General features: G+C 50.3%; 1 protein-coding gene across 2 annotated transcripts; it reads left to right on the forward strand.

The window, feature by feature from the left end:
- The first annotated feature begins 979 nt into the window (after window positions 1-979).
- MFSD13A (major facilitator superfamily domain containing 13A) lies at window positions 980-14,225 on the forward strand. 2 transcript variants are annotated; one of them, XM_058810524.1, is made up of 9 exons: window positions 980-1,005; window positions 6,642-6,910; window positions 7,360-7,439; window positions 8,240-8,689; window positions 9,448-9,565; window positions 10,524-10,620; window positions 11,358-11,529; window positions 12,080-12,273; window positions 12,481-14,225. In XM_058810524.1, the coding sequence occupies exons 2-9, from the start codon at window positions 6,746-6,748 to the stop codon at window positions 12,732-12,734; spliced, it is 1,530 nt and encodes a 509-aa protein (XP_058666507.1). In that variant the 5' UTR covers window positions 980-1,005; window positions 6,642-6,745; the 3' UTR covers window positions 12,735-14,225. The 2 variants fall into 2 exon arrangements, with proteins under 2 accessions (XP_058666507.1, XP_058666508.1); XM_058810525.1 differs by having other exon boundaries at window positions 10,572-10,620.
- Window positions 14,226-15,853: the final 1,628 nt, after the last annotated feature.

Genomic DNA, 15,853 nt, shown 5'->3' on the forward strand with positions numbered 1-15,853 from the left:
ATTGGCTTTTGCCTCAATTTCTCGTGGTGAAATTTCCCCTGGTGAAATTTGAGAACAGCTTAATGGAAGCAACTGTTGCAGTGAGAGACCATAGGTGATACATATGCTGAACATAGGAGTTGCTTCTTGGAGAGAAAGGGCCACAGAGAGATCTTAAATGATAATGGACAATATTAGTCCCTATTTTCTGAAATACACAGGGTGAATAGAAATTAATTGTGGGAGAGAAATGCAAGTCTCTGAGTACAAAGACCAGAGACAGGATATTTGCTGGATTACTGCCCCACCTTCCGAAGCAGCCATGTATATATTTTTGTTTCCATTAATCGTTCTACAGCTTGGCACATGTTCTTTGGAGAAGAGGAGGCTCGGGTCGGGGGGCTTCACTGCTCTTCACAAACCCTGACAGGAGGTTGTGATGGGGCAGAGGCTGGTCCCTTCTACCATGCCTACAGTGAGAGGGACAGAGGAAATTACCTCAAGGTGGGACAGTGGAGATTCAGATTCAATATTAGATGTTTTTCATTTGAGTGATCAGGCATTGGAATTGGTTGCATAGGTGGTGGAGTTGCCATCCCTGGAGGTTTTCAAGTGGCCTCTGGAAATGGCACTGGGTGATACGGTTTAGTGGCTTACAGGTAATAGTGGTGGCGCTGGGCTGGCGGGTGGACTGGGTAAACTTGAAGATTTCATACAATATCGACGATTCCACTATGATTCTACGATTCCCTGACCCCAAGCGCTGGCGTCCCGGCCAGGCCGCGTTTCCATGGCGACGGGCGGACTGACCATAGAGGTGGCGCCACACCAGAGAGGTTCGTGCGGCTGGGGGCGGGGATATGCAAATCAGGGAGCAGAGTGCCCTCACACGCGATGGCTGCCGGGAGGTGCTGGCGGCTTCACTTGCCAGTACGCAAAATGGCCGCCGGGCGGGGCTGGGGGCGCGCATGTGCGGCCGTGCCGTGCGACGGCGGAGCGGCTGGGGAGCGCCGGTACCGGACGCAGGTAGGAGGCGCCGAGGCGGTGCGCGGGCGTCTCTCCCGCTTCATCGCTTGTCCCGGTTTGTCTCTCTACCCGTAGTGTGGTAGGGTGGCGGAGCCCTCGTCCGCTCAGTAAGGTGCTTCGGGTAGGGTGGCAGAGACACTACCCCCCGGGGGGCCGCCTCTGCAGGGGCAGGGGGCATCCCCTTTTCTTGCAGTGGTAGAGCCCTGGTGGATACTTCCCTCTGTTATCGTGGATGATCCCACTTCGGGCCGGGGGGTGCCATCGCTCCCTGGTCTTATTGCCCGTGGGCAGGGGGCTCAGTGCTGGAGCCGGCTCTGCCTCCCGTCAAGGAGAGGCGGCTCTGGCATCGCCCTCTTGTCCTGGAGTGTTCCGCGGGTCTCTGGTGTCCCTGCTGCGCCTTCCCTTCACCTGGTAGGCTTCAACCCCCTGCCGTGGAGCCTGCGGGAGCGCCCACCAGGGAAGGATGGCAGCGCCTCTGTCTGGCCACCCAAGGTTGCCAGGCCTCCTCTCAGCTTGGAGGGTCCTGCGGATGGGGCACAGGGATGGCAGCGCTGCTTGGGCATGTCCAGAGTCACGGTGTCCCCGTGTCCAGCCTGGCTCCCTGTGCTCCTGTCCTGGCCAGGAGGCCAGCGGCTTCAGTTGGGGACCCACTCAGTGGCGTGTGCCTTGTGGCTGCAGCTGGGGCCCTGCGGAGGGACAGTGGCCTTGGGAGGCTGCACAGGTGAAGGGAGTCCCTCCTCCCGGGAAGATGTGTAGCCGAAACTGCTGGTGGCTGCACTTGGCGGAGTGGTGAAAGTTGGAAATTCACCTGGAGTTTCCTCTTAAATCTTAACAAAGAACAGGCAGAATGTCTGCAGTAATCCTCTCTTATAGCTCCTTTGAAGCAAATCTTGGGTTATGTTTTCAATGATGATTTCAAATTTATTTATAGTTTTGTAATTTGAGGCCAGAGTTACTGGACATTGGTTCCCATCTTTGTGCTGTGAGGTCTGTTACAGGATTGGAGCTTACATTGGCAGCAAATGATCAGGAACAAGTTTTTTAATACATCTAACACACTTCCTTTACACTGTAAGACAATGAATTCTTTAGATATGGGACGTTGCATGTTGTTAAGGTAAAAGCCTTGCCAAGTTCCAAGGCTATGAGATCTGCCCAGTTATCTCTATATTGACAAACCTTGTGTTCTTATTAGGTAATGAGATCTGATTGAACAAGATTGCTCAGCTGGAGCACAGCTCCATGGAAGCTACCAGCTGGTTCAAGGTATTAATTTTCTGTGTCACGGTTGTGTTTGCGTGTATGAACTCAGCAGGGGTGATGGAAGCACATGATTGCTTGTAATAAGGAGGGTATGACTTAACCTCATGATGCACAGTCATTAGTTGTTGAATTGGTAAACAGTACTGGGAAGCACCCTCATAACCTCTTTCAGTCATGTTTCCATGCCTGATCCAGGTGGTTTCAAAGTTTTCATTTCTTCACATGTCAGATACAAAGCTGCTGGGAGTCTGCTTTGGGATGTTTGTTCACATTTCAAACAGGACTGTACTTAATGTTCCCTCAAGAGTCGTTGTTACTGAGGAATTATCTGAGGGTGTTCAGGAGAAGTATGGAGTGGAGAAATTGAGAGTCTTGGAGTTACATTAATTTCTAAGGGTGCATCAAAGGGGTGCACAATATCAATGTTTTGTCAGAGGAGCCTAAATTTTGTGAATTGTATCTAGGAAGGAGCTTTCCTGGGACAGAAATAGGATTTTGAGAGGTAATTTTTTTGTTTAAGTGGAGACTCTTTTGGTTGTATTCATTCACATAGCTCTGTGGGGGATTTCTTGTTTTACTGACAGAGTTCTGCCAGAATCCAGGTAGCTTCGTGGGATGAGGACCCTCTGAGATGTATTGTGGAGGTGTCCTGGGGTACCATATGTGTGAGGGAAGGAGTGTGCAGAACCTGGTCTGTGCTCCCAAAATGGGCTCATCACTGACAGATAACCCTGACCAGACAGAGACATCTGTGACTGTCACTTGCAGGCTCTGGGAGGAGTTGATGTGCCCAGCACCAGTCACAGGGCATCAGCTCTTCCACGGGTGCAGCTCCAGCCCAGCTTCCCTGTGAGTGGGGCTGGACCCCCAGCACCCCAGTCCTGTCTGGCTGTGACAAATGTCTATAAATAGACATTACATTATGTCTATAAATAGACATATAAATAGGGTTTTCTCTCAGGTGGTTTTTCCAGCTTCTGGGTGGATTTATTGTGTGGAAGCTGCAGACGTACAGAGCTGGCTTAGTAAGCCCTCAAAACCCAGAATATGCAGCAGAGGCAGTGTAGTGGCAGCTCGAGCAAGCACAGACATATCTTGAAGTATTATTTGGGATTCCAGCCTGCATTACACAGGGGAGAATGAACACAAGAGCCATCCTGATACTGCAGGCAGGTCTGCAGATGGCTGTTTCAAGTTGCTGAGTGGCAACTTGAGCACATAAAAATCATCTGGCCCTGCTTAAAAGGCTGGCTTGAGCCAAGATTCACATGTATGGCTCTGCTGCTGGCTCAGTACAAGTGGCTTCAGCTGTGGAAGGCTGGAGCTCAGCCGTGTAGTAAGGCCAAGGCATTGCCGAATCACCATGGGACACAGGGACTCGTGCATCCAGCTGTGAGCTGGCTAGGAACTTAGAGCACATGTGTGAGCCCCAAGCTGTGGTGGGTTCCAGACACAGCTGTGTGCCAGCACTTTCAAACAAAAGCTGTGCTTTCCTGGTAGCCAGTATTCCAACATCCTCCTCAGGAAGATAAGATCTATGGACGTCACTGGCAGGAGCCAGATGTCAAATGCGGAGGAGGAAGTTTCTCAAATAAAGACTCATTGCTTTTTAATTTATGAGCTTGTTCCTTTATGACTGTGTTAGAGGTTCAGTGTGAATGAATGATGGCTATTCCCTCCTGCAGCTCCCTTTCCCATTCCTTCTTACAGCCTCATGTTGAAAAGTTCTGACATACTCCATGAATAATTCTCCATCCCAAGGAAAAGGTTATGAAAATACCAGTGTGGCAGTAACAGTGCTTTGGGTGTAGAAGTGAAATCTGCTTTTTACAGACAACTGTGATTTGTTTCCTTTTAACTGCACATTTGCAGATGAGGAGTGGAAAAATATCCATCAAATGACCTAATGACTATCCTAGCAAAAGTGACATCACTGGCAAATATCAGCTGGCTGGAGGCATTGCACATCTGTGAGGGAGCAGAAAGGAAGTGGAACTTCACCCTCTTTGAACAGTGCTGTAGCATTTATATGACAAAATGAGGTGTCTCTGGAAATTTCAACAGCTGTGGTTTGTGCAGCATGTGCTCAGTGAAGCACTTTTAGGATGGGGACAGCATGAAGTGCAGCACTGAGACCAAGTCTTGAGCAGGCTCTGCTTTCACTCAGCTTTTGGATAGCAAAGGCAAGGCCAGGATAAGAATCCCCCTAGTAGGTCACACTGTTAGTCTGTCTGTCCCCATGTCCTGCCCCACGGTGGCAGAGCATATGTGTGGGCACCATTTATGGCCTTTCCACTTGTCCATCCCCAGCCTGCACAGCTGGCTTGGGGCGGTTAGAGGAGATTTCCCCGCCTTGTTCCCTTTAGTAGCTGTTTGTGTACAGCTGTTTTCTGTGAATTTGTCTAATCCTTTGAAGCTGCTGCCCAGCTCTCTAATATCCTTTGGTAGTGAATGTCAGGTGTTTACTACCTGCCAGGTAAAGAAATATTTTAAGCTGACTTCCTGTTAGTTACAGTGAGTGTTCCCAGTTCTTGTGTCCTGACAATTCCATGAAGGGGCCCAGCACTCTGATGTCTTCTGCTCTTCTGTCAGTCTTCTGCAGAAGACTTTTGGTGAGAGACAGAGGACTTACCTCTTGCCTGAACTCTCCCTTCTTCTTAACCTTTGTCTTTACACATTGTGACTCCTTTCCAATTCTTGACCATACAAAATGAAATTTCCCCTTGAGGCTTGTATGTCTTTAATTACGTCTATAAAGGTTCATTGTCTGGCTGAATTCTCTTCCAAGCAGTGTCTTCCTTTTTTTCTGGCCATGGGTTTTGGCCTGGCAGGGATGCAGAATGGTGTCTGAGCTCCACAAGGGCTTTGCAGTTGGATCCAGTTGAGGTCTAGTGCTTTGGCTGGGAGTGGAGCGAGGTGCAGTTTCAATCTAGTGATGTAATTGATTGGAACAAGTGCTCTTCCTGCTTCTTCTGAACTAGTTATGAGGAATTCCTTGGCCTAGGAGGACCAGATGGTTATTTTTGCTTTTCTAATCTTGCCTAGAAGTGGTCAGGCTCATGGCTTCAGGGAAATGCTGAATGGGACTGGCCTTTCATCAGGTTTCATACCCAGACGTTTATTCTTTTGCTTGATTTCCTGCTTGGACTTGCTGCAGCTGGTGTTGCAAGCCCAAGAGGATGGTGTGGTGCGTAGGTTCCTATTTCTTATGTGTTCAGTCTTATCCCACATTGCAAAGCCTCCATGATGTATCTGAGGTGGGTGAATGCAGACCCTGGAGGGCTGAAACAGGAGTGGCACACAGCCCTTTATTTTGCTTTTGACAGTGCCAAGATAACAACCTTTTTGTCACCCTTCATGTGTGTGCTGTGAACAGGGCATGATGGCATGGGCTGGAGAAGCTGATTGTACTGATTTAAGAAACCCTTATGTCTCACATAAATGCCTTGTGTTTTGCCTTGGGTCTGTAGCAACTGGCATGTGAGAGAGGGCTCAGCCTGAAAAGCACAAGAGAACATTTCTAGCCCCAGCTCCTGGCCACAAGCTCCAGTCAGTGCAGGTGTGAGGAGTCCTCCTCTCACACTCAGCCCTTGTGAACATACAGCGACTTGTTCTGGCCTAAGGCTGCTGTGTCCACGTGTTTTATTTCTGTGTATATTGCTGTCCAGCCAAAGCATCTTTACTTCAGACTATGGTCCTAAGACTTAGGTCACTCCTAGACAAGCTGGAAACCTGCTAAGGCACTTCTGGTTACTTTTATTGCATGATGGCAGCATGCCTGCTGCAGTTGTGTTTTGGTTGTGTCTCTTCATGCCACAAAGCAGCAGCACTGCTCACCATAAATAACTCCTGTCTGAGCCAGCCCAGGTGCAATAAGCTGTGACTGCCTGGGGAAAGCATTGTGCACATGTGAGGTTACATCACAGCTCCTGTCATTTTTATTTGGATAAAAATTTACGTGAGTACCTAAAAATACCAGTGACTAGGTGTCACTGGTGTCTGAAGGCCACTTTGTTGTTTGCAGCTGTCTGGCTTGATTCTTCCTCTGACCTTGCCTTTAAAGAGCTGGATTAATTGTCTGCTTGCTGGATAACAAAGAACATTACAGGGTAAAGGACAGGGCAGGCTGCTCAGGAGGAGGAAGCCATACCCCCAGGAGCCCACAGCCTGGCTTCAGCTTAATGAAACAGCTTTAGTGCAGCAGACAGCTTCTAGTCTCTTAAATCTCCTCCAATCCACTTTGTAGCAGCTCCTCAAAACAATACAAATTCTGATTGCTGCATACAAAGATTTACCAATTAACTTGATTCACCTTTATTTAAGAAAATTAATCTGTTTTCATTTTATTTTATTTATTTTTTTCTCTCCTGCAGGAGCAACAATGGATTGGCCCCATCAAAGATGTAGTAGGGGTTGGGAGAAGACATCTCACCTGAAATGGAGGTGATTGAAGGAGCTGAACACTGACTGCAACAACATGGGGCTGCGACTGCTGGCTTGTCTTTTCCATTTGCCCACTGCAGTGATCTATGGGTCTCTGTCGCTCTTTGTTTCCATTTTGCACAACGTGTTCCTCCTGTACTACGTGGACACCTTCGTCTCTGTTTACAAGATTGATAAACTGTCCTTTTGGATAGGAGAGGTTAGTTTTTTTTCATTGGCTTCTGCACTCTTTAAGTAGGAAACTCTGAAACTAAGACTGCTCCTTGCTAGAAATGTGAAAACTGTTAGTTGTAACAGCAGTGTTCCCTTTTGGAGAGGGAGCAATGGAGCCTTCCAAGTACTAACTTGGGCTTTTCAGTTTTTCCCACTTATATAAAAATAGAACAAGCTGGGACAGAAAATGCAGAAACTTTGTTCTTAAAGAGTGCCTTTCCTCTGGGGATGTTGGGGTGTTTCACAGGCAGTGAAAACCACTGGCCTTACTGCCAGTTGCCCCAGGCAGGGGCATCATACAGCGGTAATGAGGCAGGGAAGGTGTGCTAGGACAGTTCCTGCTGGTAGCTAGCTCACCATGCCAGCTCAGCACTGCTTGCTTTGGTGACAGAACAGAGCTGTCCTGTGGTTTCACTGTCCTATTTTCTTTCCTAGACAGTGTTTCTGATCTGGAACAGCCTCAATGACCCTCTGTTTGGCTGGCTGAGTGACCGAGTATTCCTTAGCACACAGCAGTAAGTGAAGTTCTGCTTTCAGAAGAGTCTGGGAAGTTGTTTAGTCTCTGGGGAAGATGATGTCAAATTAGCAGCTTTAAAATGATGGTGTGGGAATGGCTTACTGGGCATGGAACTCTTAAATACCTCCTTTTCATGGCATCTTTGAAGTTCAGTGCTCGTAAATGTTGTTTCAGTACTTGCCTTTTTAGAGAAAGCCACACACACTTATTGGGTGGATGTGGCCCTAACCCTTAACAGTTGTGAGTGGTGCAGAACCTAAAATATAGGCATCTAAAATCTCAAGCCCCTGCTATATGAGCAAGCCTGTTAATGGGGTGTTAGACAGTGTCTGTACATGGTTTGGGAGGCACAAGAGGGAAAAGTACAGTTATTTCCACATGGAATGCCTTAGACCAGTTGTTCCCAACTCTATAGGATGGAAGGCAAGACAGCTCTGTCTTATTGGCCATTAGCATTTCTCATGTATTTATGTCAACATTGTAATGAAAATAGTGGTGTGACTTCCTGCAACTAGTAAAAAGTCATGAAAATCATTTACATTGCACAAAGTGCAGACAGTACTGCATTGTCAGGGAGACAAATGCTCTGGAAAAAAAAATCCCTTTTTGGCCTTCTTAAACCCATCTTTTCAGTGTCTTCACTATTAGCTGAAAGGTATCTGATGTGGGTGGTTGTTACTTGAACAAAAGCTGTATTAGTGTCTGTGCCACTTACATGACTTCCTTGGAGAGGAAGAATATGTGATCATGCTGGGTTTTGTCCAGGTACGTAAAATATTTTTTTTTCTTCTGTTGCAGGGCAGGAGCAGAGATTTCGTCCCCTGAAGTAGTTCTGAAGAGGCTCAGAGCACTAAGCCACAATGGCCCGCTCTTTGCCATTTCTTTCCTTTCTTTCTGGGTTTCCTGGGCTCATCCTGGTTTGCAGTTCCTCCTTTGCCTTTGCATGTACGACAGTTTTCTCACCATGGTTGACCTCCATCACAACGCCTTGCTTGCAGACCTGGCTGTTTCAGCAAAAGACAGGACTAGCCTCAACTTCTACTGCTCCCTCTTCAGTGCCATAGGCTCCCTGTCTGTCTTCATGTCCTATGCAGTGTGGAACAAGGAGGACTTCTTTTCCTTCCGCATATTTTGCGTCCTACTGGCCCTCTGCTCCATTGTTGGTTTCACCCTGTCCACACAGCTGCTCCGCCAGCGTTTTCAGGCTGATGGGAAAGCAAAATGGGACCAGGAATCAACCCTGAAAGAGTAAGGGTCACAAATTCTCAGCAGGGAAAAAGGCCTGACATCGATCTGCAGCAAACTAAATGTGTGAGAAGATCGAGAATGAGGCAAAATTTGTTAATTATCTCTCGTTCTTGTCTATTGATACAGTTTTCAGGATCAGCTGTCACACTGGCTCCTCTGAAAATAGAACAAAACTGTCTTGTGTCAGCCCTAGTCCAAACTGGAGGCAGAGGCCTAACTGGCTATATGGCCATCCAGTGTTTGGAACACAAAATGAGTTCATATCTAGAGAACCCAGTGAGGCCTGTGAGTGGTGAAATGTCACAAGCAGCTTATGAAAGCATTCATGCTTGAGCATGAGACCGCATTGCTGCCCATGTCCTGTGGAATTGGACAAGTGAATGTCTCTCTCTGTCACTCACTTCAGCTGCCTGATAGTGGCTGGGCTGTTGGTAGGCCACACCAAGCTGATTTTCCCTGTTCAGCTACTTCCTTGGGCTGCCTCACTTGTCATCTCTTATGAGCTGCCAGCATTATGCTGTAGTAGCAGCAGATCCTGATGAGATCTGCCAGGTGAGCTAACTGCAGGGACCTGGAAGAGGAACGTATAGTAGAATGGCAATCAAGTTATAGACTCCACTGTTTTGATTGGTCCAGGAATATGAAAGGTCAGGATGGGGGCTGAGGAGAGACAGCTCTGCATCTACACAGGGAGAGCTGGTGACTCTGTCTTGGTGTGAGGGATTTATGGTTGCTTTTTATCCCTCCTTTTCCTTGAGGCTGTACATTGAGAAACTCTCCGTCCCCCAGGAGAGGAGGATCACCCTGGCAGAGTATCTCCAGCAGCTCTCCCGGCATCGCAACTTCCTCTGGTTTGTCTGCGTGAATCTCGTCCAGGTAGGCACAGAAATGACACACTGCAATTCAGAGGATGAGTGCTGGCTCTGGCTTTTTGAGATGGATGATTCAGCAGTATGTAAGTTCCTGAGGAAAGGCAGAGATGTTCCCAGCACCCACTTGCTCTTGGAGCCTCCTGCACATGCTGGCTGATTCAGCAGCTGGTAGCCACTCTCCCTGCCTGTGACTGAGGATACTTCCTGAGCAAGCTGTGGGGTGCCCCTTCCTCTCTGCAGCGTAGGCTGGGTTATGGGGGCTGATGAGCTCTGTGCAGCCCATATGGGGTGCAGAAGCACAGGGCCTGGCTCACAGAGGGGATGAGTTTAGGAGTGCTGTTTGCTGGCGTAGCTGTCAGCACAGTCTCCTTTCCCTTTCCGTTTTCCTGAGGCTCACATCACTGTTCTCACTGTCCAGCTGGATCCATCTCTCAGCTGGCTTTTATCATTTCTGTTCTTCACCCTCTTCAGTGATGACTACCAAATGCAGGCAGCCTGCCAAGCTTTGTGTGCTGCAGTCATGGCTCCCTGAGGATCCCTCAGTTTCCCTCAGGCAGATGCTGGTCTGCATCTTTGTGTTCAAGCCTCACTGCCTTACCTATGGCCTCCTGCCGGCTGCCTCCTCCCTCCTGCCATGCCAGTGTCTCTCCCAGCCTCTGGTCCCTGCTGTCACGTGCTGGCCCTGTCTGTCCTAGCAGCACTGTGCTGTACAGCTGGGCAGTGGGGATGACTTGGGCACAAAGTGGGCATAGCTGATGGCATTGCAGCTCTGCAATCTTCAGCCAGCAGTGTCGGAAATGTCACAGCCAAGGTCTTGCTCTGCTGAAGTACTCCAGGCCTGTCCTGCATGATCCTTTGGCATGGGGCTCCTAGGACAACAGAGCCCAGAGGGCTGTTAGCTTTTTCTGTTCTTTCTCACTGCTGTTCCTGCTGACCAGCTCGTCTGCATGCTGCCTTCACAGGTTTTTCACTGCCATTTTAACAGCAACTTCTTCCCTCTGTTCCTGGAGCACCTGCTGTCAGACCAGATCTCTGTCTCTACTGGATCCTTCCTGCTTGGTGAGTTTCAGGTGGGACTGGAGGGAGTGGCTAAGTTACACAGGACCTGGCCCAAGTCTGGGTTTGCCCTTCCCAAGCTCCATCTGGGGAGAGGTGTGCTCACATGCAGGACTCTGGGCTGTACGATTCACACATGCACGCACCCCACATGTTTCTGTGGGACCTCTGAAGTGTCCTTCCTGGGCACAGAAGTAACTCAGAGCCTTTTCTATTAAGGACAAGCCTGGTGTGCTGGACACCAGGCTCCAGAGAGGTATATTGCTCTGAGCACTAGAGGCTGCAGAATGCAGTGTTCTCAGGATGCAGCAGAGAACACAGCCCTAAATTTCATCCCTTCTGCAGCATACAGACCATTTCCAAGCTGCCACAGATATGTGGGCATTGGTGCTAGAGTTACCCTGGGAGGGTTCTATGCAGGCCAGGTCTGGTCAGGCAGTCCTGCCTCTCATTTCTGCTCCAGGGCCTCTGCATGACACTGCACAAGTCTTTTTTTCCTTTCTGTCCATGAGGTTGATGGAAGAAGGTCTCCCTCTGTAGGAAAGTGTGTGCTGTGCCACAGAGCCGTGGAGTAAATCTGCCGCAGCTTTCTGTATATGTATGTTCTGTATATGCAGAGGAGCTGCTCTGTATTGTCCTGCTGGCAATAGCCAACCATTCTGTCTCTCTTGGTATCATGTCTGGGGGCATGGTGGAAGGTGAAACTCCATCAAGCTGTTTCTGCATCTGTCTCTGCTCAGGTGTTTCCTACATTGCCCCCCATCTCAACAACCTCTACTTCCTGTCGCTCTGCCGCCGCTATGGGGTTTACGCTGTGGTGCGAGGACTCTTCTTCCTGAAGCTGGCTCTGAGTGTTGTCATGTTCCTGGCAGGACCTGATCAGGTGTATCTGCTCTGCATCTTCATTGCCAGGTAGGCAAGCACTTCCCCTGCCCTCTGCTTCCTGGGAAGCAAAATGCATTGTCCCTGTTCTAAGAAGAGGAGTGGAAGTCAGGGAACAGGGGGCAGGATCATACATAGGCCATGTGGTTTCCAGCTCTGACAGTACATGGGACAGCTCACTGCAGAGTTCACAGGCTGTCCTGCTGCAGAGTGAGGGAGGCAGTGATGTTCAGGAGGTCACAGACCAGCAGGACTAGTGGCAGCTTGCACATGCACTTGCCAGCTGCTGAGAGCTTCTCACCTCTGCAGCCCTCGGTGTGTGCTGCAGCTGCCTGTGAGCTACAGGTCCAGTGTGTCCTGTCCCCAGGCCTGTCTGTGTGGGAGGTCAAGACTGATCTGAGGTGTCTCTGCAAGGTACAAAGTCTTACTGATAGTGGTGTTCCTCTTCTGTAACAAGGGCACCTGAAATTCTTATTTCAAGTATGGGGAAACTTTTTCAACCCTTGCCATTTTTTATGATTTGTCACATTTGTCCTGTCATTTGATAGTCCTGTTCAGTGCTTTGCCTGTTGTTCTGCAGCAACCGCGTGTTCACAGAAGGGACCTGTAAGTTACTCAACCTGGTGGTCACTGATTTGGTGGACGAGGATCTAGTCCTGAACCGTAGGAAGCAGGCAGCCTCAGCCCTGCTCTTTGGGATGGTGGCTCTGGTCACCAAACCGGGCCAGACCTTCGCCCCTCTGATTGGCACCTGGCTGCTCTGTGAGTACACAGGTAAGGATGCTCCTGGGGAGAGCAGTGGAGCAGAACAGGGCAGAGTTCAGTGTCTGGCACCTTGTGCTGTGCCCTGGGTGGGTGCAGAGGGCTCTTCAGTTGCTAACCTGTGCCTGGTCTCTGCATCTCCACGGCTGGTCACTCAAAGAGAATGGACAAAGATCCATCCCCACAGCCCCATTCTCACAAACTCTTCTCTGACACCAGGCTACGACATCTTCCAGCGCAACCCCCTGAACAACGTGGTGAGTGCCCAGCCGAAGCTGGAGCCTGCCATGGCCTTGGAGCCGACTCTTCGCCAGGGCTGCTTTTACCTCCTGGTCTTTGTGCCCATCGCGTGCGCCCTGCTGCAGCTCCTCAGCTGGTCACAGTTCAGCCTGCATGGGAAGCGCCTGCAGGTGGTGAAGGCTCAGCGGCAGAGCCTGACACAAGGCCAAGCACCAGAGGTCAAAACAATCTAAGGGTGCCTGAGCCCCCAGGATGCTGCTGGTTCCAGGCTGGTGCTGGAGGGCAGGGATGGTGGGCTGAGAGAGCCTGATGTTCATGGTTCAGCTGTGAAATGCTGTGATGCCAATGTTTGTTCACTCCAGGTGGTCATCACTGGGGAAAGCAGAGAGGTCCAGCATGTGAGGGGCCTGAGATAGATCGCTTGATCTCAGGAGCAAGAACATTTTATCCCAGTCCCAGGGAGCAGAGAGCTGCTCATTCCAGTAAAGAGGTGCTGGGTTGCAGGTGCTAGAAAACAGACACATCCCCAATGTGCTTTTCTGCATTGGGCATGACTCTAGGGAGCCACAGCCTCTGCAGCTGAGCAGGAGACTGTACAGGGAGTCCTTCACTAGAGCCTTTCACTCTTGTGGAGTGGAAGGCTCCTGAGGGACCAAGTGACCAAGGGAGTGATTGTCAAACAGGAGCAGGGATGACAGGACCTTGAAGGCCTTTCCCAGTAACTGGTAGAACCCTCCCACTAGCAGTTCTGTGGTTCTAGGACCAAATCCATTCTTAAGCATTTGTTGTTCACAAGACAATATGCTGCACAGCCAGGATGTGCTGGGTGTGCTGTTTTATGCTGAGGTTCCCTTCTCTGTGGCCTTGTAGAGGAAGTTGTTGCTGGCCTGGAAAAGGTGCTGGGCTCAAACTGAGTTCAGAGCCTTGAGCTGTATCATTTCACTGGGCATCCCATGCATGTGTTTATTCCTCATTTGCCCTCCACAGCCCCTACTACTCAGTGCTGTCACACAGCTGTACCATGAGCCCCCTCCAATTCTGGGTGAGGTCAGGGAGCCAGCCCCTAATCCAGCCACTGGAAGTGCCTCCCTGCCCAGGGCAATCCCAGGTGACCTGGTGAGGCAGCCTGGTGCCCTGCCCTCTGGCAGGAGAGCACAGCCTGAAGGAGACACCAGGTCTTGCTTTTGTGCCTTTGATTGCTCTTTGGAGCCTGTCTGACACAGTACTGGGCAGTCACAGGGATTTTACCCCTGTAGGGAGGGGCAGACACCTCAGCTCCTCTGTGCTAGAAACAGCACCCAAGTTAGATCATCTCACCTGCTGAGAGCAGGTCACAGAGAGCTGCTGAGCCAGGGACCCTAGGAGAGCAGGTGCTTTGGTCTCCCTGGTTTTGGCTGAGAGCAGACTGACAGGCAATCACCAAAGGGGTCCCTGAGGCAAGGGAGTGACTCCTCAATCCCTGTAATGTGTTTGGGGGCAGGGAGAAGGGATGTGCCAAAGCCTGTGCCTGCCTGCTGCAGGAAGGTGGGCTTGGCAGGCAGTGTTTGAAGCTGTTGCACGTTGAGGGATGTTCTTTGTTTAGTCCCAGATTCCCTCTGGGGTCTCAGCCCACCAGCCTGCCATCTTGCCTCAGGACATGGCTGCCTTCTGTCTTGGACCAAGACATTCCTGCCATGAGGCTGCTGTAGTTCTTACTGGTTCAATCATAAGTAATTTGTGCAACTTCTGACCAAGTTTGAGAATGATTCTCCATTTCATAAATTAAAGATGATCTTTTTCTGAAATGCTTGATGATTTTCTTCTAGCCAGTGGCTCTATCCTGGCTGGGTGGATGTGGTGCTGTGGGGACATAGCTGTGGCTGGGTGGAGACAAGGGGACAGCTCCTTCTCCACAAAACTGCACTGAGGCTTGGCTGTTTCTGCAGGGGGCAGAGGGGAGCACCTGCCTTTGAAGGGAGGCATCACTTACTCCTGCTGCTTTGGAAGAGCCCAGAGTTAGGCTTATCCTGTTCCTACACCAGTGGGTGCTGGGGACAAAATGGGACAGTCATAGCACTGGGCACTGTGCCACCTTCCCTGTGAGAACTACTCACTGCTATCTCTGCAAACACCTGGGCTAGCACCAGCTTTTCTGACAACAGCAGTGGCATCACCCTTTCTCAGCCCAGGGTGCCCTCTTCCACCCTTTCACCTGTCTGCAGTGACAGAAGATTCAGGGATAACACATGTAAAGGAGAGTAGATGCAGACACCACGGCTGCAGCCCAGGAATCTCCTCCCACAAAAGCCAGACCAGGAACGCAATCCTGGACCAAAGATGGTGTCTCCTTGCAGTCTGGCCAGCAACAATTCTGCACAGGCAAGAGAACACAAGTTACCTCCTTGAAATTGCAAATGTGGGGAGAGGAGGCCAGGAGGCTTGAGTGTTGTATATGAATGACTTTATTTAAGTATGCTGGGCACCACCAGGCAACATGGTTTGGACAGTGTGCGAGGGAACAGTCAGGCAGACCAAACAAATGCTAGATTGGAGACAGCACCGTCCTGCCCAGTCACTGCAGGTTACAAAATGGAGCACTGCTGCTGCAAGGCCAGCGGAGGGGCTGGGGGGATGGAGAGCACTGCCTGGGGCACACAGTAATGGAACGGAGAGGAATTTGCTGGAATTCCCCTCTGTGTGCTGCAGCAAATCAGCAAGAACACAACCAGTTTCCCAGCAGAAGGCTGAGCATTGATGGCTCTTTTCTGACAGATTCTTGCTTAAAAAACAGTCTGCTCCGATGGGGCGAGGGGAACAAGCAGCCTAGTCTCAGCTGGGAGAGACCACCCTATGCACCTGCCTACAGCCTCTCCAAACCCAGGGGTGAGCCCCTGTCGTGGTTCCTGCAGTGGCAACTGGCTGCTTCTTAATGTTTATCTCAGCTGGGGCAGTGCACTGGCCTTTCCCTCACCTCTGTGGCAATCCTCCAGCTCTTACCCCATCTCTGCACCTGAGAGTGACCCAAAGGTGATGTGTGGCAAAGAACAGAAAAGAGAGAAACGGGAAGGAACTGCCACCAAGTCCAGCTCCATTGCTACTGCCATGTTCTGCAGAAAACTAGTAGGAAAAAAAGAGAGCACCGAATAATGCACAAGTAAAACCGGAACAGTGGCATGCCCCAACACAAGCAGGTCTGCAGGCTGCCCAGGGCTGTTAGAGCAGTACAAGCAAAGCAGCCAGCAGGTGAGCAGAAAGGCACTGCAGTGCAGAACACGGCCAGCAGGACAACTTCCTGCTCACACACATGCCACCCACACGGCCTCCCAGCGCTTTGCTGTCCCCTCCCCTGGTGCATTCCCAGTGACCAGCAGGA

This window comes from Ammospiza caudacuta, chromosome 9 (assembly GCF_027887145.1).
Source record: "Ammospiza caudacuta isolate bAmmCau1 chromosome 9, bAmmCau1.pri, whole genome shotgun sequence".
Lineage (NCBI taxonomy): Eukaryota > Metazoa > Chordata > Aves > Passeriformes > Passerellidae > Ammospiza > Ammospiza caudacuta.